Source organism: Protopterus annectens, chromosome 1.part0 (assembly GCF_019279795.1).
Source record: "Protopterus annectens isolate FY-2018-M chromosome 1.part0, PAN1.0, whole genome shotgun sequence".
NCBI classification, from domain to species: domain Eukaryota; kingdom Metazoa; phylum Chordata; order Ceratodontiformes; family Protopteridae; genus Protopterus; species Protopterus annectens.
The window spans coordinates 1663283343-1663310212 of record NC_056725.1 but is presented as its reverse complement, the minus strand read 5'-3'; the positions used below and the strand labels follow the sequence as shown (position 1 = coordinate 1663310212).

At 40.8% G+C, this 26870-nt stretch overlaps 1 protein-coding gene across 2 annotated transcripts in view; it reads right to left on the bottom strand.

Moving 5' to 3' along the window:
- Window positions 1-1221: 1221 nt before the first annotated feature.
- SGSM3 (small G protein signaling modulator 3) overlaps window positions 1222-26870 on the bottom strand; it is a 1391341-nt gene continuing 1365692 nt past the window's right edge. For both annotated transcript variants that reach the window (XM_044068352.1, XM_044068343.1), the window contains one exon: window positions 1222-1858. Coding sequence is in view for 1 of the 2 variants with exons in the window: in XM_044068343.1 (XP_043924278.1) it covers window positions 1775-1858 (84 nt within the window). In the remaining variant the exon portion in view is untranslated. The remainder of the gene's footprint in view (window positions 1859-26870) is intronic.

Here is a 26870-nt window from a genome sequence, read left to right as displayed (position 1 = left end):
CCAAGATAAATTAAACTAAAGCATGATTTTGCAGCACATCTTACTGTATGCTTTTTGATCCATTCAACAGTCCCATTTACATCAGAACTGTTTCAATTTCATCACGACTGTGTGGAAAGTGCTTACAAATGAAAACTTTGCTTAAATCAGGAGTGACTGGAAATGAACTCCAACGTGCATTTCCTGTACTGTGCTAACAGGATCTGGTACTGTCTATGACTCCTGGTTCAGATGTGTTCCAAACTATAAACAACAAACTTGGTTTGCCTGCAAATAATGTAATAGCTTCATAGAAAAGCCTGAAAAGGAAAATGGAACAATACAGAGGAAGCATTAACTGCTCCATATAAAAGCTGCTTATGCAACCAAGGGAGTCATTTCAGCAAACTCACAGGGAGAACAAAAGGCAATTCCATTAAAGGGATTCTAGATACTTTTACACATCAAAATACTTTATATAATCTTTCATTTCAGGGGCCACATAAATCAATAACACCTCAACTGTAAATCTGTGCTGCTCATAAATAGTAGCCCTGAAGATGTTGCCTACATTGAAGAAGTTACATTAAAAGAAATACAATGAACCTTTTTGAGGGAGGTGAAATTCATCAGAAGTACCACGTAAAAGTGGTGCAATAAGAAAGAAGCACAATCTGTAGAAGTGCTTTCTGTGTTAAGATGTTTCACCTACAGCAAAATATACTTCTGGAAACTGGAAAATAAATTAACACTCATGTTTCTCAACGAAACATGCCTTTACAGTGGGAAATGAGCATCTGCCTACAATCAGGAGTTAGCACATTTTCCTAAGCTCTTTTTACACATAATAAATGAGGTGAATTATGATCTTTCTCCCCACATAATACACCTCAGTAATTTTCCCTGTATATGCACCTAGATAACGACCATTTCATGTTTTCAATCAATTTTAAAGCATCAACTTGACAGAAAAGGTAGCATGCATGTAGGATGACAAGAAGATGTGGCAAATATTCTAGAAAACATAAGGCCAAACTGCAGACAAGTGCCTCAGATCAGAAAACTTTATCTTGGGATTTTACGGGGGTCTCCTGAGCTGTAGGAGTTCACAAAAAGTACACATCACTGTAAGAAAACTGATGGTCAGCAAAGGTAATCTAGTCTTTAAAGAGGTATGTTACGCCTGCTTGTATTGATGCGCTGCTGGTTAAAATACTGAAAATGAAAGCATACACTGACTAGTCAGAACAAAGTGCTTTATTACAGTAAACACTAAACCATGACATGAACTGTTCTGTAAAAGTTTGGAAATGTTAGCAATCATATTTCACTGACTTTGATGCATTCTTATTTTTTCTTCTTCATCTGAAGTTACTTCTTTGGCATAGGAGTGTTCTGTACTGATTATCTTATGTTTTACTGAGTCCAAGAAAGGGACAGTATGGTAGAGTGGTAGGGAAGCCTCTCCCCACAACAATGGAACAAAAAAAAATCTGAAATGGCACCCTTTCCGAAATACAGGGCAGTAAAGACAGTGATCAGTCTGCTGAGTTATGGAGGCCTCAACTTCTACAGACGGCTCAACAGATTATTTTTTTCTAGATCAGCATGGACCTTCAGTTCACCTGTCTCAAACAGTCTCGTAAAAAGAAGACCCTGTTTTTAAAGTTTATTGCCACCAGCTTCACGTGTGTACTATGAAATGACACAGTCAGTGTAATTAGTAATGCAGTGTGGCAAAATTCCATTTTTCCCCCAAGTGACTTACGGAACACTGGTTATGATGTTGCACCATTTACCCATCAATGTCCCAGCTGAATAAATGATGCTTCACCAACATGTCTTGAACACCATCTTTCAAAGGCTTTTTTTCCTTTTCCTGAAAGAAAGAAAAATATGTTATCTTGAAGAAAGAAGGACCTGACATTTTGAATTGTGAACAACAATAGTAGCTTTTGTAATGCAGCACAAAAACAGCACAGACATGCAGAGAAAGGTCAGTGAAAGAAAAAAGTAAGTTGAATCAAAACACTTAGAAGCCACAACCAATTTGAGTCTTCCCACCCTCATGCCATTCTCAGCAGAGAAAAATATATGGATTTTTCACCAGTGTACAAATCACCACAAATGCACTTCAAGTTTAGCAAACAAAAGTCTTATAGCAAGGCCCAGCACACCAATAAATAAATAAACTAAATAAATAAATCAAAGTAGATGTGCCAGCTACAGAACATGTGATATATAGCTTTAAATGTTAATAATTAGCTTGAGAAAGTTGCAATACATGTGATACGCTAAAATAATCTGAAGCATTCTGACAAACGTCCAAGTATTACAGCATACTTCTACGAAAAGTGCAATATCTACTACGAGGGACTGATATCAGAGTCTAGGCAAAGAGAAAAGGATAGAGGGTGCTAAATATAAGACCAGCGCTTGTGTTTTTTAGTCAAGTCTAGAACAGAAGCTGCTGTTAAAAAAAAAGATAATTAGTATGGCATATAAAATGTTACATGGTAACTATAAGGATACATCAGAGGAGCTTAGAAAAGATTAAACATTGTGTTTCCTGCTTCTGTACCCAAAGGTGCAATGACAGGACACTGTATGGCTCCAAGTACACAACAAGGTCAAGGAGGTTTGTGATTTTTGCTTGGAAGTTTTTGCATAGCTATGTTTATATCCTAAGCAGATTTCAGAGAATTCTTCCTCAGGTAGATATGAAATGCTGAAAGTGTGATTGAAAAAAGAGATGTAACTGGAAACATTTTTGGGGAGTGTAACAAGTTGGCAGATTTTTCAAATTAGCTACAGAGAACTCTGTTAGAAATGCTGGAAGAGTAAATGGCTATAACCAAGGAAAGTATTCTTTGGAGATGGGACACGAGATCTGAATTTCCAACACACTATAAGGCCTTACTAAGTTTAATGTTATGCCAAAAAAAGCAATAACTAGAATATAAAACTCTGAATCTAAACCAACACAAAATGAAGTACTAAATATTACTAAAGAGATGAAAGAACTAGAAGTGGGATCTTTAGAAAAGGGAATGAATAAATTACATAGAAATAATGGAATTTGTAGGAACAATACATACAGACAAACACCTAAGAGGAGGAGGAGGAGTGAGTTTTAAGGGAAAGCATAAACTGTTCAATATAATGTTGAAGTGAATAACTGTTACAAAGAAAGAAAACATGCAATGTATAATGCGTGAATATGAAAATGTTAATATAGTTCGTTTTCTTTTCTATTAATGTACGTGTGCCTACGGTATAAGTACTTATTAAATAAAGGTGTTTAAACCTAAAACGTACATTGTCTAGACATTCTAAAAGAAAAAAAATATGTAATTAATATCTCAAAACCTGACAAACAAGTGAACTGGGGTTGCATATATGCAGACTGATGTGCATTAGAACCTGTTCTATCTTGACTGTTTGATGCAAGTGTTCATAAAAGCTTTTCCATTGGAAAATAGTTATACAGCGGGTCTATATTAGATAAATGAAAGTTTATCTTACCGAACGCTAACATGAGCGATAATCCGGAACCAGAAACCGGAATTGTGAGATCGCAGTACAGTGAAGATGGGAATATTTGCCCTTTCCTCACTGTAGTGCGATCTCGGAGTTGGAATATATATTTAGCGGGGGTGTATGGGGGGAAATTGCAGTTTCGAGTTCTGGGATTTTTGATAATGTCAGCATTCGGTAATATAAAATTTCATTTATCTAATACAGACCCTATACAGCCCTTCAAACGTGGGTTATTACAAATCACAGGAGTTATTACAAAACCATCGTCAAAGCTACTGCACCTCAAGGTAAAGTGCAAACTATCATTTAGTTTGAACCTGTTCATATTTCAATAAAATAGTTGTTGTCTTTTCCACTACAGTCACTGAACAGGTCCATATACACTGTTGCTAGCAAACTTGTACGGCAAGTTACTAGCTATGTGTGTGTGCATTGGGGGGGGGTGTTGCATGATGCAGAATCTGTGACTAAAGAGGTATGGGACATGTTGTAGAAACTGTAGATAAAATAAAGCTGTGCCCAAATTATGGCATTAAGGACAAATTTTGGTCAAGCTTTCCTGGCAGACAGACCTGGGATGAACACTTGGCTGTTAATCTGCAGATGTAGATGCAGCACATGAAAATGATGCTTGCAACACCCTTATCAGAACTGTTAAGAGACTCTGTTGACATGACCCCCCAGTACACACGTTTTCTACAAGATAAGTTATTCACTTAGTGCAGCTAATGACAAAGCATATGCTACTGCTTTCTGGGAATGACATGTTTCATTCTGGAATAAGTGATCATGCACCAATGATATTCAATGTCCTCAGGCATGTTATAAAATCAAAGGGGAAAGCAAGGATGTTCTCTAGATATTTATGACAAGCAGTGCACTCTGTTTTATAATTAAGCTATAACCGATGAGTGGGAAAGAAATTGCTTACCTTTCTTAAATAATGGTTTTGTATAACAGCACCATACTGCGGCAGGGCTAGTCAACTGGCAGGGACACCCTGACTCCATTTGCAAAAATGGGAGAAGGTGTTGTGGATGGATGACAACACCGGTGTTCCTCCATGTTGTTTTCTGTTCTTCGCCATTTGCTGACGTACTGGGCATGCATGTAGGAATTACATTCCCATGCTTGCACAGTCCATCAGTGCTGTTCAATAGAAGGAACAGAGAAAAGAAAATCTCTGTTGCTTTTTTTTTCTATAAAAATTAGAAATCTCAGAGGTACAAGAGTCTACTGAGCAGCAGAGAAATACAAATAATCGGTTTTGTTTCTTTAGTTTTGCAGTGTACACTTGACTTTCATTGTATTGGGTCTGCCCTCCATACATACCCGTCAACCTCTTAGCTCAAGAAATGTGGAGAAAACCTTAAGTAATGGGGGACAAAGGCCCCAAAATAGGGACAGATTGGACTAGGTACTCCCCATCTACAGACCCCTTCTTGGGTCAGCAATTAAATCCATTTCTTGAAAGGCCAGAATCACCCTCGGGGGGGTGTCCGTTTGTTCCTCCAGGAGCCTTTCAGAGCTTGATGTAGACAGATTAGTGGATCAGTAATAAAACCAAAAATAAAAAATAAAAAATGTGGAAAAAACAGCACAGTGGCAGGAAAGAGAAAGTACAGTTTTGTACCTACCATAAATGTAGATGTTCGAGTGTTCACCCTGCTGCAGTCATCACACTTGGGTTATCCTGTCGTCAGGCGGTCCCGCAGACGGACGGATTTCCAAAGTCTTGGTCCAACGTCGGTTGCTGTCGCTTCATCCCTGACATCAGTGTGCCAGGGGTACATATATTGCAACAGACGCCATTTTCTTCAGTTTTTCTTGCCCCAGATGTCAGGTGCCCCCAAAAAGGTGATCCAAATTAGTACCAAAAGGTGTGAACACTGTACAAACACAAAATCCCTTCAGCTATAAGCAAATACATCAGAAAGGCATAGCAAAGATTTAGCCAGTAGATCAGAGGGGTTGGAGGGAGGGTAACCTGGACTGCAGCAGGGTGAACACTAGAACATCTACATTTATGGTAGGTACAAAACTGTACTATGTTCATCGTGTTACCCTGCTGCAGTCATCACACTTGTGTTGAGTCCCAAAGCTAAGGTGGGGTGGAGGCATCATAGAGGGTTAGTGGAGGCAATGAGGCCCTGCAGAACTGCAGTGGCGAAGCCTGCCCTGGACTTAGAGTAAAGAGGTAAGTGATAGTGTTTGGTGAAGGTGTGTACAGAACTCCAAGTTGCAGCTTCTAAAATTTCCTTGGTAGGAACCCCCCTGAGAAAGGCAGTAGAGGTAGCTGTTGCCTTGGTAGAGTGGGATCTAATGGTAGGAGGAACTGGTTTCCCATGATGGGTATAGCAGAATCATATGCAATGGCCTATCCATTTAGAAATGGTTTGCTTGGATATGGCCCTCCCTTGAGAAGCTGTAGCATAGGAAACAAAGAGCTGGTCAGTTTTTCTGAAAGCCTTAGTTTTATCCAAGTGGTAACGAAGTTGCCTGTGAATATCCAAGGAATGCAGGAGTCTCTCACCTTTGTTCTGTGGACTGGGGAAGAAAGTGGGTAGGTGGATGGTTTGATTTAAAGCTACACTGGAAACCACCTTAGGCATGAAGGAAGGATTAGTTCGTACAGAAACTCTGTCTTGATCGAAAATGAGAAAAGGTTCCACTGCCATAAGAGTCTGTAATTCTGAGACTCTCTTAGCCGAAGTTATTGCCAGGAGCAGGGCAGTCTTCCAGGATAGGAATTGAAGGTCTGCAGAAAAAGCTGGTTCAAAGGGAGACAGCGTTAGTTTTTCCAGAACAAAGTTGAGGTCCCATGTTGGTGTAGGGGCTCTTCTAGGTGGTCTAATGTTTTTTGCCCCTCTGAGGAACTGCCTTAGAAGAGGATTGGAAAATAAAGGTGGATTAGTGTCGTAGTGAGCTGAAATAGCTGAAGCATGGATTTTAATAGAGGAGAAAGAGAGTCCTTTATGCAACATCTCAGCTAAATACTGCAGAATGTGAGGCATATGAGGCTGAGTTGTGTCTTGGCCTTTAGCTTGATTCCAAGCACAAAACCTTTTCCATTTGTCCGAGTAAGCCTTCCTGGTGCTTGGCCTCCTGGCCTCTAGAATAACATTCAGTACTGCTTGTGAAAGAGGGGCTGGTGGGATGCTTAATTGATTTGCCATGCAGCCAGGTTTAAGGTTTTGACCTGGCTGTGTAGAATCTGCTTGTCTTACTGCGTGAGTAAATGAGGAATTTGAGGCAATATCCATGGTGGGCTTCAATAGCGGGTACCAGTGCTGGCGTGGCCAGTCTGGGGCTATGAGAATCAGTCGAGGTTTCTCCTTTTTGAACTTCAAAAGAACCTTTGTGAGAAGAGGTAATGGAGGAAAGGCATATGCTGTCAGGTTTTTCCAACTGAAGGAGAGAGCGTCCACTTTCCAAGCTTGATGGTGGAATGACCTTGTACAAAATTTTGTCAGCTGGTAGTTTTGAGGACTGGCAAACAGGTCTATATTTGGTAGACCCCATCTTTGAGTTATCATTGTAAATATTTGTGGGTCAAGCTTCCACTCGTGGGGATCTTTGATGTTTCTGCTTAGGTCGTCTGCCAATGTGTTTTTCTGTCCTGGCAGGAATTGAGCCTGTAACTGGACTTGGTAGGCCAGAGCTGTGCTCCATAAGATTGCTTGCCTGCAAAGAGGGTAGGAATTTGTGCCCCCTTGTTTGTTTATGTACCACATTACTGTGGTGTTGTCCGTCTTTATTGCAAGTTGTCCTGGCTGTAGTAGATCCTTGAAGGCTGTCAGAGCTTTCTGTACAGCTAGCATCTCTTTTTGGTTTATGTGTAGTTTTCTTTGTTCTGCAGTCCATAGGCCTTGAATGCATTGCCCTGCCATGTGTGCCCCCCAGGCATAGTCTGAAGCATCTGTTGTGATAGTTTGCTTGGATGGGGGCAAAATGAAAGGCTGACTCTTGTTGATGTGACATGCCTGTGCCCACCATAGAAATTCCTGTTGAAGGCAGGGAATGAGAGATATCACTGTGTCCAAGCTGTGGCTGTGTTGAGACCATACGCTTTTTAGGTACCACTGTAATTTCCTCATATGCAGTTTTGCAAATGGTATTATCAGAATGCAAGATGCCATGAAGCCCAAAGCCTGCAGAATTTTTCTTGCAGTTAATTGGGTCTTTGTTGCCATTGTCTTGAAATATCGAGTCAGTTGTAATTGCTTGTCTGGTGTAAGATAAGCCTTCTGGGCCGTTGTGTCCAAGCTGGCACCCAGGAATGTCATTTTTTGTGAGGGTACTAGTTTTGACTTCTTTTCGTTTACTGTGTACCTCAAGACAATTTAGTAGATTCTTCACAAAAGCCAGATATTGTAAAAGAATGTCTTTTCTTTCTGCTTGGATGAGGCAGTCGTCCAGATATGGATATATTTGAATTCCTCTTTGTCTGCAGTATGCAATTACTGGTGCCAGGCATTTTGTGAATACTCTTGGCACAGTAGATAAGCCAAAGGGCAGTGCAGAGAAATGATAATGGGGTTGAACCTGCAATGAAACGGAGGTATCTTCTGCAACTTTGTCTGATAGGGACATGCAGGTATGCCTCCTTGAGGTCCAACGTTACCAGCCATGCTTCCTTGCCCAACATGGGAAGTAGCTGCTGTAGTGTTAGCATCTTGAATTTGGGAACTAATAAGTAAGTGTTTAGAATCGAAAGGTCCAGAATTGGTCTCCACGCACTTTCTTTCCTGGGTACTAGGAAGAGTCTTGAGTAAAATCCTTGGCCTTGCTCTTGAGTTGGTACCCTTTGAATGGCTCTCATGGCCATGAGAGCTGTAATTTGTTTTTGAGCCTCTTGCCCTTTGATTTTGTGGCAGGTTTGGCATTCCTCTTTTTATTGGCACGGTGTGAAAGTGGAATCTGTATCCTCATAAAATTATGTCTAGGACCCATTTGTCCTTTGTGACTATGTGCCACTTGTCTGCAAACAGTGCTAGTTTTCCCCCCAAGGGGGCTGACAAAAGAGCTTTGTTTGGCCAGCTGAGGTGCAAGTCATTGAGTTTGCCTTCTGGTGGGTTGAGACCCATTGGCGAGGCTTTTACTGATGAAGCGAGGGGGTTGTACTTGTAGAAAATCTTTGACTGTCTGCATTGATTTTGCCTTATCTTCCATTTTCTTTAAAACTTCTTCTGCTTTAACACCAAAAAGAACATCCTGCTGTAAGGGAGCATCTAATAGTTTTGCTTTAACATGATCAGGCAGACTTTGTTCTTTTAACCAGGCATGCCTACGTATAACTGATCCAGTGACAGCTGCTCTGCAGGAGGCCTCTAAAAAATCAAACCCACATTGCAAGGTATGTTTGCCCACCTGCTCGGTGGCGTGCAACAAATCCTGTACTTCTTTCATTTCAGATTGTTGAGGTAAGGTGGTTATCTTTTGTTTAAACTGAGACATCAGAATTTGCTGATACTTAAGCATATGACATTGACAGTTTAGTGCTCTCATAGCTAAAGTGGCTGAGGTGTAAACCTTTTTCCCCCCATCTGTCTAGTGCTCTTGAATCCCTTTCAGAAGGTACTGGATTTTTAGCCATGGAAGCATTAGCCCCCTTGGGACCCTGGGAGATGGTCTCTGGGTCAGCTACTGGGCTTTTGTAAAGGAATTTGTGGGAATCAGGTACTCTGTAGTATCGGTCAGGCTTGGCCGGGGCAGGAGGTAGAGAGTCAGGGTTGAAACTAGATTCTAAGTAGACATCATCCACAATGTCCAAAACAGGGGGGATGGCTAGAGGTCTGTGTTGGTAGAGTAAAAGAAACTCTCTCAGCCTTTTCTTGGAATCAGAGTAATCCTGACCTTCCCAGTGAAAATGTTCCCTCATAGTGTGTAAAGTTTCCCCAAAACAGTAATCTTCTGGAGGGGAAGCTGAGGGAATAGATTCCTCAGCATCAGAATCTTCATAAGGAGAGAAGGAATAGTCTTGGTCCTGAGAGGAATCCGAAGAAATAGACAGTTGTTCAGAGGAAGCAGAATCTTCCTCTTGTCTAGGCCTTTTGTCAGGAGGAGGCTGTGAACCCCTGATAAGAGAAATAAAATCTTCTGCCATTTTGAGCATCTGGTTCTTAGGCATAGGGCCTTGAACAGGAGACTGAAGTGAAGCCTTTTTCGATTTAGAAGGAGTCTTCGACTTGGAAAATGTTTTGACTGTAAGAGTCGTCGGTCTGAAAACGCCTTCAGAAACCGATGGCGTTTCATAAGCACCGACGTCCATGGAAGGTAAATCGTCGGTAGGGCCTGAAGTAAAAGGCTGCATAGGCCTAGTACATTCCGACAAAATATCTGTAGCGGTCTCGGGTTCCAGAAGTGCGGTAGTCAGAGGCTGCATCGGAGCCTCAATGATAACCGGAGAACCGGATACCGGATCAACCGAGACCTCAGAATCGGGCTTAGGCCTGGGCTGTCAGTCCTTGTCCCTGCACTTTTTGTGCACGCCGGTAGTCAGTAGCTCCGACGGCATGTTATAGTTAAATTTTCTACCAAAAAAGTGTTGTGCGAAATCAAATAGTCTTTTAATAGTACGTTTATTAAATCTAGCACAAAAACTACAAGAAGTGACGTCGTGATCAGGGCCTAGGCAAGGTATGCAATAAGAATGAAAATCCTTATGAGGTATTTGCTTCCCACAAGAAATACAATTGTTAACTTTTTCTGACATCGGTCTGAGGCAAGAAAAGTTTCCCCAATGGGGTAGTTAGCTTTATAGAAGACTTCGGTCTGAAATTCGAATTGGAATATCTCAGGAGTCAGCCGACCGGCACTTGCGAACTGCTTCTGCTTTGAGCACCGCGTGGCAAGAAAGACTGAAGAAAATTGGCTCGGTTGCAATATATGTACCCCTGGCGCACTGACATCAGGGATGAAGTGACAGCAACCGATGTCGGACCAAGACTTTGGAAATCTGGCCGACTGCGGGACCGCCTGACGACAGGATAACCCAAGTGTGATGACTGCAGCAGGGTAACACGATGAACATCCAGCTTTATTCGTGACTAATCGCTTCCACCTTCAAATCCTAGGCATCATCAGAGTCACTAAACAAACACATCACTTCCTTTTTACAGTAAAATACACATGACAACCAACATATAAAAACTTGATCATTGCAATTCTAGTTTAATATCCTGTGCAGTATAATTGTATTAAATATAAAACCTATATTAAACATGTTAAAAATACTAAAATAATTTGTAAACCACCCTTTTAACATAATTAAAGAACGCACACTAGTTGAATTAAATATTAAAATACTTCCATTTGAGAAGGGGTACAATAGAAACATTGTCATTAATACCTGGAGAATTCTTAACATTTAGTGTCAATTGCCATTTTGTTTCTCTTAGTTCTAAAATCACTTTAGTATTGTCACCTCTTCCTCTTTTCTTCACTATGTCAATAAAGAAAAAAGAAACCTCTTAAAATTCTGACATGACATAATGTCTATAAAAGGCACTACTTGTTTTCTTATTTTTAATGTCCCTCACATGCTTGGCAATTCTATCTTTCAATCTCCATATGGTTTTACCAACATAGAATGCCGAGCATGTGGAACATGTTGCTAGGTATACAACACTTATAGTATTACATGTTCCCCTACCAGGACATGACAAAGTGCGGGGATAGCCATCCACAACTACATAAAGGGCCATTGTTGATATATTTGCAATAATTGCAAGAACCGCACTTGTACATCCTAGAGACATGCCCCCTGTCCTGATCTATCTCTCGCAATTCAAGAAGACCCTTGAAGTTACTTCCTCTACTGTATACCACCTTTGGTGCTACACCTAACCTCTGTTTAAGATCATCATCAAAGAAATTTTTCCAAGCAGTGTTTAAAATACTGACAAGCCTGGGGCAATCCTGATTACACTTACCATAACATTATTGCCCACCGTGTTTCTTACCGGGGTCAACCACGTTAGATTCTAATGATAAAATCAGTCAATAGAGTGTAGACCTCTTTCTCTAGATCTCTCTCTTGGTGTTGAGCAACAATCTGAGTGGATCAGCTCTTGGTGGCCAGAGGTCTTCCTGCCCCCTCTAGGACCTCTCTCCCATCTGGAGCCGAGGGTTACTCTTCTAGGACTCCCACTTATCTTCTTCCTTCAACTTCTCTGCAGGTCTTGGAGCTCTCGACTTTGATGTTCCTGGTGCCAGCTACTTCGGTGCCAACTGTGGATCTCACCTTGGTCCCGGAACTGACTCTCTCATTTGTGGCTCCATCGGAGCCAATCCACCCATGGGACCGTTATTTGGCTGCCGGCTCTGGGATTCCTGGATCGGCTCTGATTTTTTCCACTGCGACGTCTATGGCTCCTGGTGTCCTGGCAGTTACAAGTCCTCTCACAGCTCCTACTCTGGAGGTGGGATTGTTGGAGCGGGGTGTGACCTTGTCTTTCTTGGTTCTGGTTTCCCATTCCTCTTCAGGCGAGCCTGCCTTCTAGATTATGGAGAGAGCCTGGCCTCAGCAGGCTCACAGTTGGCACCATCCCCAGAGTCTCACATCTATGTATCCTCTGGCTCACAGCTGTCACAATCTGCTACCTTGGAACAGCGGGCACAACAGCAGCAAGATACCCTACTGCAGGGTCCCCTATCTTAGGAGTCCTCCTCAGATCTTACCCCTGAAGAGCAACCCAGTAAAAGATCGTGCAAGGAAGTACCTGGATTCTCCAGAAGAATCGGTCACTGAGGATACAGATTTCGATGAAGGGGGAGGGTCCCTTCAGTCACCCCCTGAAAATGTCTCCTTTAGGGACATCCAAAAAATATTAAAACAGAGGGGTGATTGGAAGTCCACAAACCAATCCTCTGAGTAATCTGTTTTCTTGCAGGCTTCTCGTGCCTGGCCTTCTACTTTTTGGGTGACCCCACCTGCTGATGAACTGGTCAAACTCATGCAGCATGCGTGGAAGGCTCCTGATACTATAGAGCCAATTCCCCAGAGACCGGACAAAATTCTTTCCATGCCCGAGGATCAGGCTCACTGGTCAAAAGGTCTAGCAGTAGATGCCACGGTGATGGTGGCTGCCACAAAAAAGGAACATGCTGAGGAGAGTCCAACTGTCCATCCTCCAAACTGAGAGTCCCGGATGATGGACAGATTTGGGAAGAGGGTCTTTGCTTCATTGACCTTTGCCATACTGTTCTTGAATTTTTGGCACATTTCATGCAACTCCAAAGGGATCTGATAACTGAGCTTTCAGAGACCTTAGCATAAGGAGTGAGAAGGCTGCCTACCAGCTTGCCACCCTAAAGTCAATCTTCAACTCGTCCATGCAGCTTATTGCACATACAGGGATGTCCAGGACAGTGGGTACAGACATTGCCATTAGGCATCATGCCTGGATGCGGTTCTGTGACTTTGCGGACCCCTTCAAGTCTTCCTTTATCAGCGGTCCCATTGATAGTTCATCATTATTTGGCCCAAAACTCACAGCTACATTAGCCAGGTGTTAGAAGGATGGAAAGACTCTTTCTGGTGTGGGCATCCATTTCTCCACTCCACAACAACCTTACTTCAGGAATCAGAGGAGTGGAAAGATTTGGTTCAGAAAGTTCCAAGGGCCTTTTTGGAACACACGTGGCGAGTACTCCTCCCAGGGCACAGGGGGGAACTCTTTGGGAAGATGCCCATCTCATGGCAGAGGGGGCCCACATAACCAGGGTTCCAGGGATTCCTTCTCTGGATAATCCTACCAGCTCTCATGAGCAGCAGCCTGATTGCTTACCTCTGGGAAGCAGTCGGGGGGAAGATTCTCTATGCACCATTCAGCCTGGCACACAATAACATCGGGTTCCTGGGTGCAGACAATAATTATCAGAGTTTCCCATATCCCCTTCAATCTTTATCCCAGACTACAAAGGCAAATCCCCGATGTCTCACCCAGTCTGAGGGACATAGCAGCACTAGAAATCCAAAAGGTGCTTCAAAAAAAAGAGTCATCCAAGCAGTCCCACAGACCAAATAGGATCCAGATTTTACTCAAGATTTTTTTTAATGCCAAAAAAGACAAGGGACTGGAGGCCAGTCTTAGACCTCAGTGTTCTGAATAAGTTTGTTCAACATACAAAATTCTGGATGGTCATGGTTCAGTCTATCCTTCCCTTTCTGGAGAAAGACGACTGAATGTGCTCCATAGATCTTCAGGATGCGTACTACCAGATAAAAATGGACAAACACTCCAGAAGACCTCTGCTAGGAGCCAGTCATTACCAGTTTCCAGCACTGCCTTTTGGCCTCGCCACAGCCTCCAGGGTGTTCACCAAATGCAATGCAGTGGTAGCAGCTCACTTAAGGCTACAGGAATTCCGTGCGTTTCCATATTTAGATGACTGGCTCCTCACCACCTCCACCAGGCATCTGCTGCTTTCTGCCTTGGACTCCTTTCTAAGGCTTGCAGAGTTCTTGGGCATCTTGACAAACAAGGAAAAGTCAAAGTTATACCCCACACAGGACACAGAATTCATCAGAGCAAGACTAAACACAAAATCCTGCATGGCTGCTCTTCCACTTCACAGACGGAGAAGTTCAGGTCACAACTTCAAGTGGCACTCTCTCAAGACAAAGTTACAGCTCGCCAGGTCTTACAGCTCTTTGGGTTCATGGTAGCGACAATCAACTTAGTTCCTCTGGAGAGATACCACATGAGGCTACTTCAATGGCTCCTGGTGTCAGCGTCACATTGGTCAATGTTAACTCATCCAATGTCCCACCCAATCCGAATAACCAAGCAGCATTTACATTGGTGGATAAAGCCAGAAGACAAATTATGGAGCTGCCCCTTTTCCCCCTCTCAGCCCAAGGCCATAGTGACCACGGATGCATCCCTGATAGGGTGGGGGGGGGGCATTTCCAGGGAAAGACAGTCTAAGGCACTTGGTCCCCTTTAGAAGCCAGTTTGCATATCAACATCCTAGAACTGAGGGCAGTGCTCTTAGCATTGTAAGCATTCCAATCTACCCTCCCTTCAGGACAGTTGCTATTAAGTCAGACAACATGTCAGTAGTCTTGTACATCAACAACCAAGGAGGAACCAAATCCTATCCTCTGTCAGGAAGCCCTAAGAGTTTGACAATGGGTGATTGCCTCCAACTGCTTTCTGACAGCAACATACATTCCTGGGAACTCCAAAGTGATCGCGGACAAACTGAGCAGATGCATTCTCCTGCCTCACGAGTGGTTTCTCAATTCCAATGTTGCAGTGAAGATTTTTTGTCAATGGGGTGAGCCTTGCTGTGATCTGTTTGCCTCTCCCATAAACCACAAATGCAGCAAGCTACTTTGCTCTAGTCCCTCCTCAGAGGGAGTCCCTGAGAGATACTCTTCTCTACTACTGGCCCCCGCAGCTTTATGTCTTTCCACCAATCCCTCTAATTCCCCAATTTTTGAAGAAAGTCCAATGGTTGAGAAGCAAAGAGATTCTCATTGCACCTTAATGGCCCCATCAAGTCTAGTTTCCCTTTCTCTAGCCTCACTTAGCTCACTGTCTGTGGATTCTGGATCCAACTCCAGACCTGTTGTCTCATCCGCAGGACCTGGTCCATTCCAACCTACTGAATCTCAAGCTAATGGCTTGGTTTCTCCACTTCCAGTAATTGCCAGGTGAAATAATACATCTTCCCCAGTACCATAAATACTTCCGACTTCTCATAAACAATCCATCAGAAAACTTTATCTTAGCAAATGGAAAAGATCTGTGCTTTGGTCTTCTGAAAAGAGTATTGATCCTTTTTCAGCCTTGATCGATAAGGTTTTGGAATACTTGTCCACCTTATTTCAATTGGGAGTCCCTACTTCTACCATTAGAGTTCATTTAGCTACCATTTCAAATTTCCATAATGGTTTCAATGACCTTTCCTTGATGTTTCACCATCTCTGCAAAACCTTTCTTAAGGGCGCTTTACATTTGAAACCGCCTTTCAAAGAGCCCATTGCATCTTGGAATTTAACGTTGGTCTATCAGCCTTTCGAGCCAGCAGTCACCTGTAATGTCAAATTTTTACCTTGGGAAAACTCTATTCCTGGTAGCCATCACATTGGCCAGGAGAATCTCAGAATTGCAAGCTGTGTGTGTAAAACATTCGTATATCATTTTTCAGAAAGACAGAGCATCACTCAGAACTAATCCCTCCTTTCTACCTAAAGTAGTGTCAGATTCCAATATTAATCAGACCATAGATCTACCAGTTTTCTTCCCAAATTTCTCAAACAAGAGAGAATGTTATTTACATTTGTTGTACGTACACAGACAATTACGTTTTTATTTGGATAGAACAAAATCTTTTAGAAAATCAGACCAATTGTTCCTATCCTATTCAGGTACTAGACTGGACAAATCTGTTTCAAAAGCTACTCTGTCAAAATAGTTGAGAGATTGCATCACTTTTATTTATCAACAAAATAAGCTGGGCTTATCAACAAAAGCTAGAGTTCATTCTACCAGATCTGTTTCCACTTCAGTAGCCTTTCATTCTAGAGCTTCTATGGATGACATATGTGGAGCCACAACTTGGGCTACTCCCCATACCTTTATCACTCATTACAAATTGGATACGGTCTCCAGGGGAAGAGCATATTTGGCTCTATGGTGCTCAGGAATATCCTTCCCTGGGGCCTCCCAGGGCATAAAGTGGCTAGGGACTCTGTCCCAACAGTCAATAATGAATGAAGATTGACATCAGATAAAGAAGTCATGTTCTTACCATAATGTTCCATCTGTGTTGTCAGTCTTCATTCATTCTCGACATCCCACCCACCTACCCCCTCAAAAAGACTCCAGGAGGTTCAAAACTAGTCCTGGGATCATAGTAGACTTGTTGCTCACACAAAGCTTCCATGATTTTCTACTCTATGGGCAAAAGTCGATCAGAGGGGATGGGAAGAGAGGCAGTCTAGGTAGCTTTGGCATGAGAGTTTCTGGCTGGTGCGACCTTGATATAACGGCCGAGTTGGTTCCGAGGGTTAGAACTGAAACCCAACAGTCAAGAATGAATGAAGATCGGTAACACAGACGGAACGTTATGATAAGAACATCATTTCCTTTTATTGATGGTCTTTGAATGTAATTAGAATGCTGCATGCATTACACAGAGGATCATGACTGGATTGCCAATAACAGTTTATTAATTTGCTTGAGAAACAAGATGGAAGAAAATCACCTTGAGATCAAGAGGCAGAGAAGTTTTTTTTCAATCTATTTTGGAAACACAGTAACAAACTGACCTGACCATAATTCTTTATTGTACATAAAACTTTAGCTGCTATAATGCTTCACAACAGAGTAAAAGGTGCCCCTCTGACCAAAGAACAGCCATGCATGAAGGAGTTTAAAGTTTTTATAGCTGTCGAAATGCTTCTGATGCTGTTTTGTGGTGAATGATGTGTGTGCTGCAACACTGCAGAGTTTCCTGTCTGTTAGCTGTCAAAGGTACATACTTTTAATGTCATAAAGATGAATAATAAACTTAGTTTTGTTGCCAGTTTGACTATAATCAGCAAGCTAATATAACTTGTGTGTGTTTATATGTAAAGACAAACTATTTTTATGAGTTTATTCATTTAAGCTTATGCGAAATAATGATTGGGCCAATTTAACATCAGCTCAAATTAAGTCAATGTTGTGGTACACAAACCTGCTAATTTTTTTTAGCTCATTAATAAAAGTTTACATTTAACTTCTGATACATCATTCTTGCAATATTTTTTTCATTAAAATGACCATGTGTCCCTTTTTGGATACAAGCATTCCAACAATGTAGTTGTGATTCTGCTGGGGGGGGGTGTTGCTAAGCAGCATTATGAGGGTTCTGGCAGTACCACATATTTCTGCTTGATCTCTTCATACTATTCTCTGAATTTCAGATTTAATTTACCCTAGCAGTCTCCTGCTTGCTTGCAGTTTGTAGCAATCACAGAAGTATACTGTGCTTTTAAAAAGAATGTTGACTCTTCTTTGGTCTGGTTAGGATGCTGCATAATGAAGAAGCACAAACTACAGATAGCTAATTATATATTATGAAAACTGAAAATACACTCCTGTGTATAATGTTGTGTCTTGACACAAAGTGAATTACTAGTTTTGCAAAAGGGACTTAATTTTCTACCAACAACTTTAAAATAATCTCTCAATGTTTACAAGAAATATTAACTTAACACTGATCATGGGTTGCAATATTGATTATTTTGGTATATCAAAGCATCTAGTCACATCAGTTTTTGAGGTGCTAGGTGAGATGTACATTCACCAGTTATTAGTAAGACAAATTAACAGATTTTGCAATGACCGTGGAGTACTGATACAAGCTAATCAGAATATTACTGTTAAAACTTTTGATAAAGGTGAGAGCACCGCAATTCTGGACATAGAATTTTATTGTAAATAAATACGTAGTACCTTAGAAGACAGGATAACATACATGGTTTCTATTTTAGAAGCAAGTAAATTTTAAACCAAACTATGTTCTTTAAAACTTAATGAAGAAGACATAGGTAAATTAGACCACTCAAATTTTTTACTTTTACGTAAAGAAACTGTTCCACCAACACCAATTGTCTTTCACAATTATAAATATTTTTTTTACAGCCCAGAATGTGGAATATAGTATCCAATAAAGATACGACTGGTAAATCTGTAGCTATTTTTGTTGAACAGTTCCAAAAAAGGTATCTACTGCAATAAGCTATTTATGGGACTTTGAAGACTTCAGAGTTAAAAACAGCTGCCATACGGACGTACATTGTTTTGTGTGGTTGTATTAACTTAACAGGATATAGGGGTGCATTTACTTTTTTGCTTGAGGGTTTTCATGAAAACAAAAAAAGTTTTGTAAAATGTGACACAGGTTAAAATGGAGAGGACAAGAAGCAACTGTATAGAAGACCAACTTGCTCAACATTAGTGGGTGCATGTATCTCAAAAGCTGGAAATAGACATCTCAAAAAGCTGTCATATATAATAGGTGGGAATAAGAACCTCTTGTCACAATAGCAGCACTTGGTCTATATTATCCTGGTCTCCCAGGAGGAGACAAAAAGGGAAAGCGTTGAATTAACTGTATTAAGAAATGCACAGCGCAAATCCCAGTGTTACAGGAAACACATTTGGAAAGAATGGAGCAAGTGAATTTCATAAAGAAAGGATTTCAGGATGGATATTCAGCAGTGTATCAGGGACAAAGGAAAAAAAGGAGTACTTATACTAATTGCTAGAGGAGCTCCAATAGTGATAGAAGAAGAAAGAAAAGATAATAATGGTAGACTTGTGCTAGTAAGGGAAGAGGATTATACTGGCATATTTTTGTGTTCCACCCAAAACTGGTACTACTGAGCTTAAAAAAAATCTGAGAGAAATAATAAGCTTACAGCAAGGAATATTACTTATAGCTGGGAACTGGAATTTGATTTGCAACAGTAAGGATGTATCTTGGGGGGCTAGAAGGGAAAGTATAACAAAACAGGGTAGATTTCTGAAGAAATTTCTGAAAATATTTGGCAAGGAAGACGTGGAATTCAGTAGTAGGAACTCGGAGAGAATTTACATATTATTCCCCAAGATACAATAACTAGGCTAGACAAGACATAAATTATACTTCTGAAGAGCATTTGCATTTGACAGCTCTGACATACATCCAATAGCTATTTTAGATCATGTGCCAATAATGAACAAGATAAAAATGCAGGGTAATGAAGTAAAAATGAGACACTGGTACATCTCCACCTACCTGTTAAAAAGACAGGAATTTAAGGAATGGGAAATAGAAATTATTCAGGCATTATTAGGGAAGATAGAAAGTTCTTCAGAAATTATAACTAATAAGTAGGATAAAATGAAAATGGAGTTTAAAAACAGTATAAAGAAAAAGAAAACGAGAGAAGCTTAAGAAGTAACAATAATTATTTAGCTGGGCTGACAAAGGTTAAAGTATTGTAGAATAGGGGGAATCACAGAAAACAAGAAAAGGTGCAACTGCAGAGTGCTAAAGAGAAAATAAGGGAGTAATTGATAATATGCATGAGTTTAGAAAGACTGCTAAGTGACTGTTTTCAGAAAATAATTACAGAACACAAAAACTTTTAGCACAATGAATTAGGCAACATAAAGTAGAAAGGGTTCTTGTCATACTTAGGAAGCATGCAACAAGAAAAATAATGAAAGATACTGCAGAGGTATTAGAGATATTTTGGAAATTTTATGAACAGTAAAACAACAGTTTGATTTGATATATATTTACATGTACTGCACATTTGACATGGAAAAGTACCTATTTGTCCATCTTTCCGTAAACATCTTCTTTTGTAACACAATCGTTGCTGCAGATTCTGATTTAAGAAGCTAAATGCTGTTCATCTCCTACCACATTTTTAATCTTTGTATCCTCTGTTACAATCTTCCAATTGGATTTAATAATGTCACATATATGCTTCATGTCATTTGCATAGGTTAAAACTACCCTGTTAAAGTGTTTATTATTTTGCTCTGCTGTTCGTTGTTCCCCCTGTGCATGATGCAGATAAATCGATTGAGCTATGCTGGATCTCATGTTCCATGCATTATCTGCAGCTTCCTTTGCTCTATATCCTCTTGATGTAAATCTCTTGTGAAAATTATTAGTGGCTTACTGCAATTCAGCCTCCTCCATATGTAGCCTGGATATATGTTAAGAACTGATTGTTGATTACGTTTGGAAAGATGTGGAGGATGCATGCTATTACGGTATAGTATATTGTTCTTACATCATTCCTTTTGCTATAAACTAGTAGTTATCTTATTATACTGATCTATAGATAGTCTCACATCCAAATAGTCTATCGTTGATGAACTTACAGTGAATTCCAAAAACTCACTAGTGCTATCCCACAATAAATATAATTTGTCTACAAAGCGTCTGTAGAACTGAAAATATGAGGAAAATTGATGATCACCTAGAACTGCTGTGGCCTCCCACTCAGCCAATACCATGTTGGCATATGTCTTAGCACAGGGGGTGCCCCATGACCACTCCCTATTTTTGCCAGTAGAGATCTTTCTCAAAAATAAAAACTTTGTTTTCCAAAACCAGTTCTAGTAAGATGCATAAAAGATCTATTTTATCCTCAGAAAATCCACTATGAGTTGTTAAAAAAATTCTTTACTGCTGCAATGCCGTATTTATTGGGTATAACAGTAAATAAACTCTTGATGTCCATAGTGACCCATCGAGGGGTTAAATGATCGAGATGAACGTTTCATATGATTGGATAAAGACTGTAGGATGACTGGAGGAAGTGTCTAGTATCCTTTAGTACAGCTGGAGCTTTCTCTAATACGTCTTTAAGTTGCTGATCTATGTATAGCAACAATGGTTCTATTATCCAACTATTGCCTGACAGCTGGATGCAATGGTGGATTTTGTCGATCTTTGTGTACTTTAGGAATCCCATGTATTGCCGGTATGGCTGGATTTCAACTGTGAAATATTTATATAAATCTGTACTGATTTATAACAGTTGTAATAACAGCAAGAGTCTATCCCTGATATTGTTAATCAGGCCATCTACTTCTTCCTTTGTAACTTTTAAAAACAGATTCTTCAGCTAGCAGTTGTTTCATCTTGTCACAGCATATTTTATAATCCATCACCACTATGCCACCTCCTTTGTCTGCTGATCTTATAATTATCTGATAATTTTGTTTTGTCTAAATGCTTGTTCTTCCCCTAAAGTTATTGTGAAATACTCTTTTGCATGTATTTAAAATTTCAGCTATTTCCGTTTAACATATCTGAATAAATATATCTATAGCTCCATAATTCTGTGGTACATAGTATATTTTAGTTTGTGATGTATCATTCCCATAGATAGTTTTTAACATGATAGTTCTGCCGAATTTTTTAAAATCTATCACAGCATCGCTTAATTTACTAGATTTGGAGGGAACTAATTTTAATATTTTATTGAGAAGCAAACATTGGTCAGCAGTAAGTGTCATATTAGTTAGATTAATCACAAGGTTATTTATCTCATTTGACGTTTGCTGTTCTGTGGTGTGCAGTTGGTGGACAACCTTCTTTTCCTTCTGCCTCTGCTTGGTGATTGGTTTCTTTCTACTTGTTTCGGCAATGTGGTAAAGGAAGCATCTGAAAAACCGAATACGCTTCTTTCGGTCTAGCTCCCAAATGTTTATGTTCTAAGTCATCTCCTCTCCCAACATTAGGTACTCTCGAAGTATCTGGTGCATTAGCTTCTATGTTTGATTGAGCCCCATTCTGTTGTACATTTGCTTGATTGTCATCATTTAACTTGTGTTTGGTTAAATTCGTTGTATGTCTATTCCCAGTTTGCTCATTCTGATTATTTTTTGGTCAGACCAAAATATGTCCTTGTATAAAATCATTATGATTATATTAATTTCTTGTTTTTTATTAGTTCCAGTCTAGAATCATATGCTGCTACATTCAAGTACATGTCTTCCAGCTTCGTGAGATAATTTGCATCTGTATATGTAGTTTCAGTCTCATGCTGCAGAGTCTCCACTTTTGTTATCAAGTCTCTTTCTACTGGCTCAAAATACTCTATAAGAAGTTTCATATAATTGAAACTTAGTTCCAAATTAAGGGTCTGCCACCTCTTTAATAAGTCTGAATATGCATCTCTATATGAAGGCATTAATAGGACGGCCCCTGGGTATGATCTTGTGATGTAGACATGCCTCCAAGTCAAGTATTTGCCATTGCTGTTGCTTTAACTTCATAAGTGTGTGTGTTCCAACTCATTTACTTTCTTTGTAAAAATTGCCATATCTTCTGGTTGGTAGTCCTATTGTATCCAGATTCAGTGTTCAGTAAAATCCAATCCAAGTAATGGATTAGTTGTAATATTAAGAAGTTTCTTGCTGTACATTAAATCCTTCTTGCTGAATCTGTTTGATATTTTAAGGTGTGAAAATGCGCAATTTTTATTGGTTAACCTTTTGTATATAAAGCAAGTTATTTAATCTATTATATAGATCTGAAGAAGGGTGTTACACCTGAAAGAACTCATCTACTCTGCATTGTTTTATTTTGGAATAATAAACAGCTGCTTACTTTCTTGGTGTGGTGGATACGTGGTATTTTTTGCTCACAAATACATACTTTTTTAGTACCACATTCCTTTGGCAGCCACGTGGTACATTCTTTGGAGATTTTGATATATATATATATATATATATATATATACATACACACACACACACACATATATTGTTTTCCTGTATGAAAAGGTTTTTATTGCTGATGATGCATTTTGCTTTTTGTTTATTTGTATCTAGTTATGTTATCCTATCTTTTATATATTTGATTGATGGATGTGAGGTTTTACAGCTGGGTTTATTGCACTGTGACTTGGGACAATATGCACTCGTCTTTATATATGAAGAGTACTGTCCGTTTAAATTTTCCGGCTTTTTAATATCATATAATTCCTGAAATGTTTTAAATGTCTCTAATCTGCTTGGTTACTTTAATCTGATGAAGTTTTGAATGTGCCAAAATGAAAGTGCTTATTTATTATTTTTTTTCGTTTAATAAATACTTAAAGCTTGGTGTACGTTGTCATTCATGGCTTTCTTGTTTCCTTGGGTGGAGTCTAAGGAAAGATATTCCTGAGTACAGTTCAGCCGAAGGCTGCTCTTCCCCTCGAGACCATGTCCATTTTATAAAGAATGATAAAGATACGAGGACAGGACCAAGCAGCAGCTGCACAGATATCGTCCATGGATGCTCTGGACTGGAATACTGTGGAAGTAGCCACAGACCTGGTTGAATGAGCTTTAAATGATTTTGGCAAAGGAAGTTTCAATTTCTTGTAAATGAAAGGAATGCAATCTGTTAGCTAATTAGATAAAGTTATTCAGCAACTGATCTCCTCCATCTTATTAAATGTAAAAGAAACAAAAAGTACGTTTGACTTTCTAATCTCTTCTGTTCTGTGCAAGTAGGAATGCAACTGTATATGAACATTCAGTAAATGTAACAATTATTCTCCATTATTTGTGAAGTTGGGTAAAAAATACAGGTAGGTGAATGCCTGATTCTGACACCACCTTAGGCAGGAAAGAGGCATTGGTATGCAAGGAGTCTATGTCCTTGTAAAAAATCAAGTATGGAGGTTTGGAAGACAAGGCCTGTGACTCCAAGATTCTCCTAGCAGATGTAATGACAACTAAAAAGATGGTCTTCCATGTCAAAAATTTCAAATCACATGTAGCTGCTGGTTCAAAGGGAGACTGTGTTAAGGCCTGCAATAAAAGGGGCCTGAGAAACAGAGTGCCCTTCAAAAAGCTTTATACAGTCTAGAAGAAGCTAAAGAAGAATTTTGAAACTCCCGAAGAAAATTAGAAATGGCATTGAGTTGAACTTTGACAGTAATTGCACTAGCACCCCAATGAACAATTTTGCCAAAAATTCAAGAATAGAATGAATTGGAGCTGAAAAGGGGTCTACCCGATTTTGCTAAGCCCAATAAGCAAATTTCTTCCACTTACTTCTGTACAACTTTCTCGTGGAGGATTTATGTGATAACAGGAGAATAGAACAGACAGGGGAAGAAAGCATGGTCTCTGCCTGGCTACTAATGGAATTGGAGAAACCATGTGGTCAGTTTGAGATTTTGAAGGTCCGGGTGAACTAGGCCTGTTGGATGAAACAGTAAGTCTGGAATTGGTTACAGAATCCAAGGAGTATACAGGTGGTAAGGCCACAGGAAGGGGAACCAAATCTGTCAATGCTGATAAGGGGCAATGAAGATGACTCTGGTCTTCAAACTGACTGCTTTCCGAAGTAATCTGGGGATCAAAGGAATCTGGGATAAGCATACAGAAGACTGGGGGGCCAATTGTGGAGCAGAGCTTCCCTCAGTGACTCCCCCGATGGGGAGATCAGGGCAAAAAAGCTGCTGCACTTGTTGTTCAAGGGAGATGTGAAGAGATCGCAGCAAGAATGGCCCCACTGATCATGCCTGACACTCTGTTGTTGAGGGACCAGTCGTGAGGAAGTAGAATGGACCTGCACAATTTGTCTGCTGTCACGGTGGACTTCCCTGGAATGTGCATTGCAATCATAAAGTGGGTGGAAGTGATCTCCCATTTCCAGACTCTTAGGGCTTCTTGACATAGGGGGTAGGACTTGGTTCCCCCTTCTTTGTTGATGTATCAAACCACTGACATGTTGTTCATTTGAAAAGCATATTCCAAGAGGAAGAGAGTCTGGGAATGCCTGCAACACCAACAGCACTGCCCTCATCTCCAGAACTTTGATATGCAAGTTGGCCTCCACAGGAGACCAAGTGCTTTAGACCATCTTGCCCAGGAAATGTCCTCTCACCTGATCTGGGAGGCATCCATTGTCGCTACGGCCTTGGGTTGAGGGAGGACAAAGGGATGACGTTGTAAAGGTTGCCATAACTGCATCCACCAGGAAAGGTATCACTTGCAAACCTGAGAAATACTTATTTTTGTAGACATGGGCTGAGAGATCATTGACCATTGCACCTGAAGTGTCCACTAAAGAGTTTTCATGTGATATTTTGCCAAGGCAGAAGGACCACTGCTGATGACATTGACCCCAATGCCTGAAGAAACAACCGTGCTGAAATCCTGGTACTGCAAATTATTTTCCTGACCTGAGATTTTATTGCCTGCAGTCTCAACATGGAAAGAGATGCTATCATTGACCCTGTGTCGAATAAAGCCCCTATGAACTCCAGAGTCTGAGTGGGTTGTAACTGTGACTTGCTGTAACTGACCATTATGCCAAGATGCAAACAAGTTTGTAACACATGGTCTCTTGCTTGCACCAGTTGATGCCTGGTCAGGATGGTGATGAGCCAGTCATCCAACTACAGAAACACCCATAATCCCTGCAGTCCCAAGTGAGCTGCTACCATTGTTATGCACTTGAACATGCTGGGGGCTGTGATGAGACCAAATGGCAGTGCTATAAACTGGTAATGACTGGCTCCCAGCCGGAAGGGCAGTACCTTCTGGATTGTCTGTTCATCTTTATGTGATAGTATGCATCCTGAAGATCTATCAAGCACATCCAATTGTCCTTGCTCAGAAAGGGCAACTTGGTGTGTTGATGCTGAGATCCAAAATCATTCACCAGTCCCCTGTTTCTTTAGCATTAAAAAGAATATTGAGTAAGTTACAAACCCTATCTGGTCTGGAGTGACATCTTGGATGACTGATTTTTGTAGCAGCTTTTGCATTTCTAGTGCTGATACCTCCCTCTGACTGATGGAACATTGCGGATTTTCCTGGATACAAGGGGCGGAAGGGAATAATATAACCTTTGGAAACAATCCTCTGCACCCAGGTTTCTTTTGTTAAACTTTGCCAGGCTTCCTGGTGCAGGGATAAGTAACCCCCAACTGCCTCCAGAGGAAGGCAATCAAGCCTCCGTTCAGGAGAGCTGAAAGGGTCTGTCAGAAAAAGAATCCCTTGACCCCTGGTTTTGCAGGGCTCCTTTGCCACAGGGTGTCTTCTGGCATTATCACTCCTCCCTTGTTTCTGGGGGAGCCACCTCCACATGTGTCCTGGAAAGGACTCTTTGACTTCTTGAACCACATCTTATGACCTCGCCTTTGGTTCCTGGAATAGGTCCACTGAGGGGTCAAAAAATATATGCCCAATGGGTCTTCCCATCCTTCTCATACCTGGAGTGTATGTCTTTCACTGTGGGGCCAAACAAGAAGAAACTGTCAAAAGGAGAATTAATGAAAGATGACTTAAAAGGCTCAGCAAAATCACACAAGCACATCCAGGCATGCCTCCTGATGGAAATGCCTGAACCTGCAGTCCTTGAGGTGCCTTCTGTAGCATGCAAGATGAGCTTCATGGACGAATTAGCAACTGATTAAAGGGTAGCCCATTGTGAGGCCACTGAAGACTCTCTCTCCAGTAATGGTCCCTGTGAGAAAGTTTGAAAGCTCCTTGGTTAAGTCCCTTTGCAACCTCATGAAGTGTGTCTAAAAGTTTAGCGATTGGATGACAAACAGCATACATGCTTCACAAATCTGTTCAATGCCCTGGACCCCTGTTAGGCGGGTGGACAGAGGAACTCTGTTCCACGAGTTCTTTTTTTCTAGCCACAGCCACAACCATGGCATCAACTGGTATACCCTTGCTCCAGTGCTCTCTCCTGACTGGTGGAGCCAGAATCCTATCAGGCCTTTTGAGGATTGGCTCAATCATTATAAGGCTACTTCCACACCCACCGAGACATGAAACACCAGGTTGAGAAGTTCATCAGTAGGCAGAGCGACCCAGGAG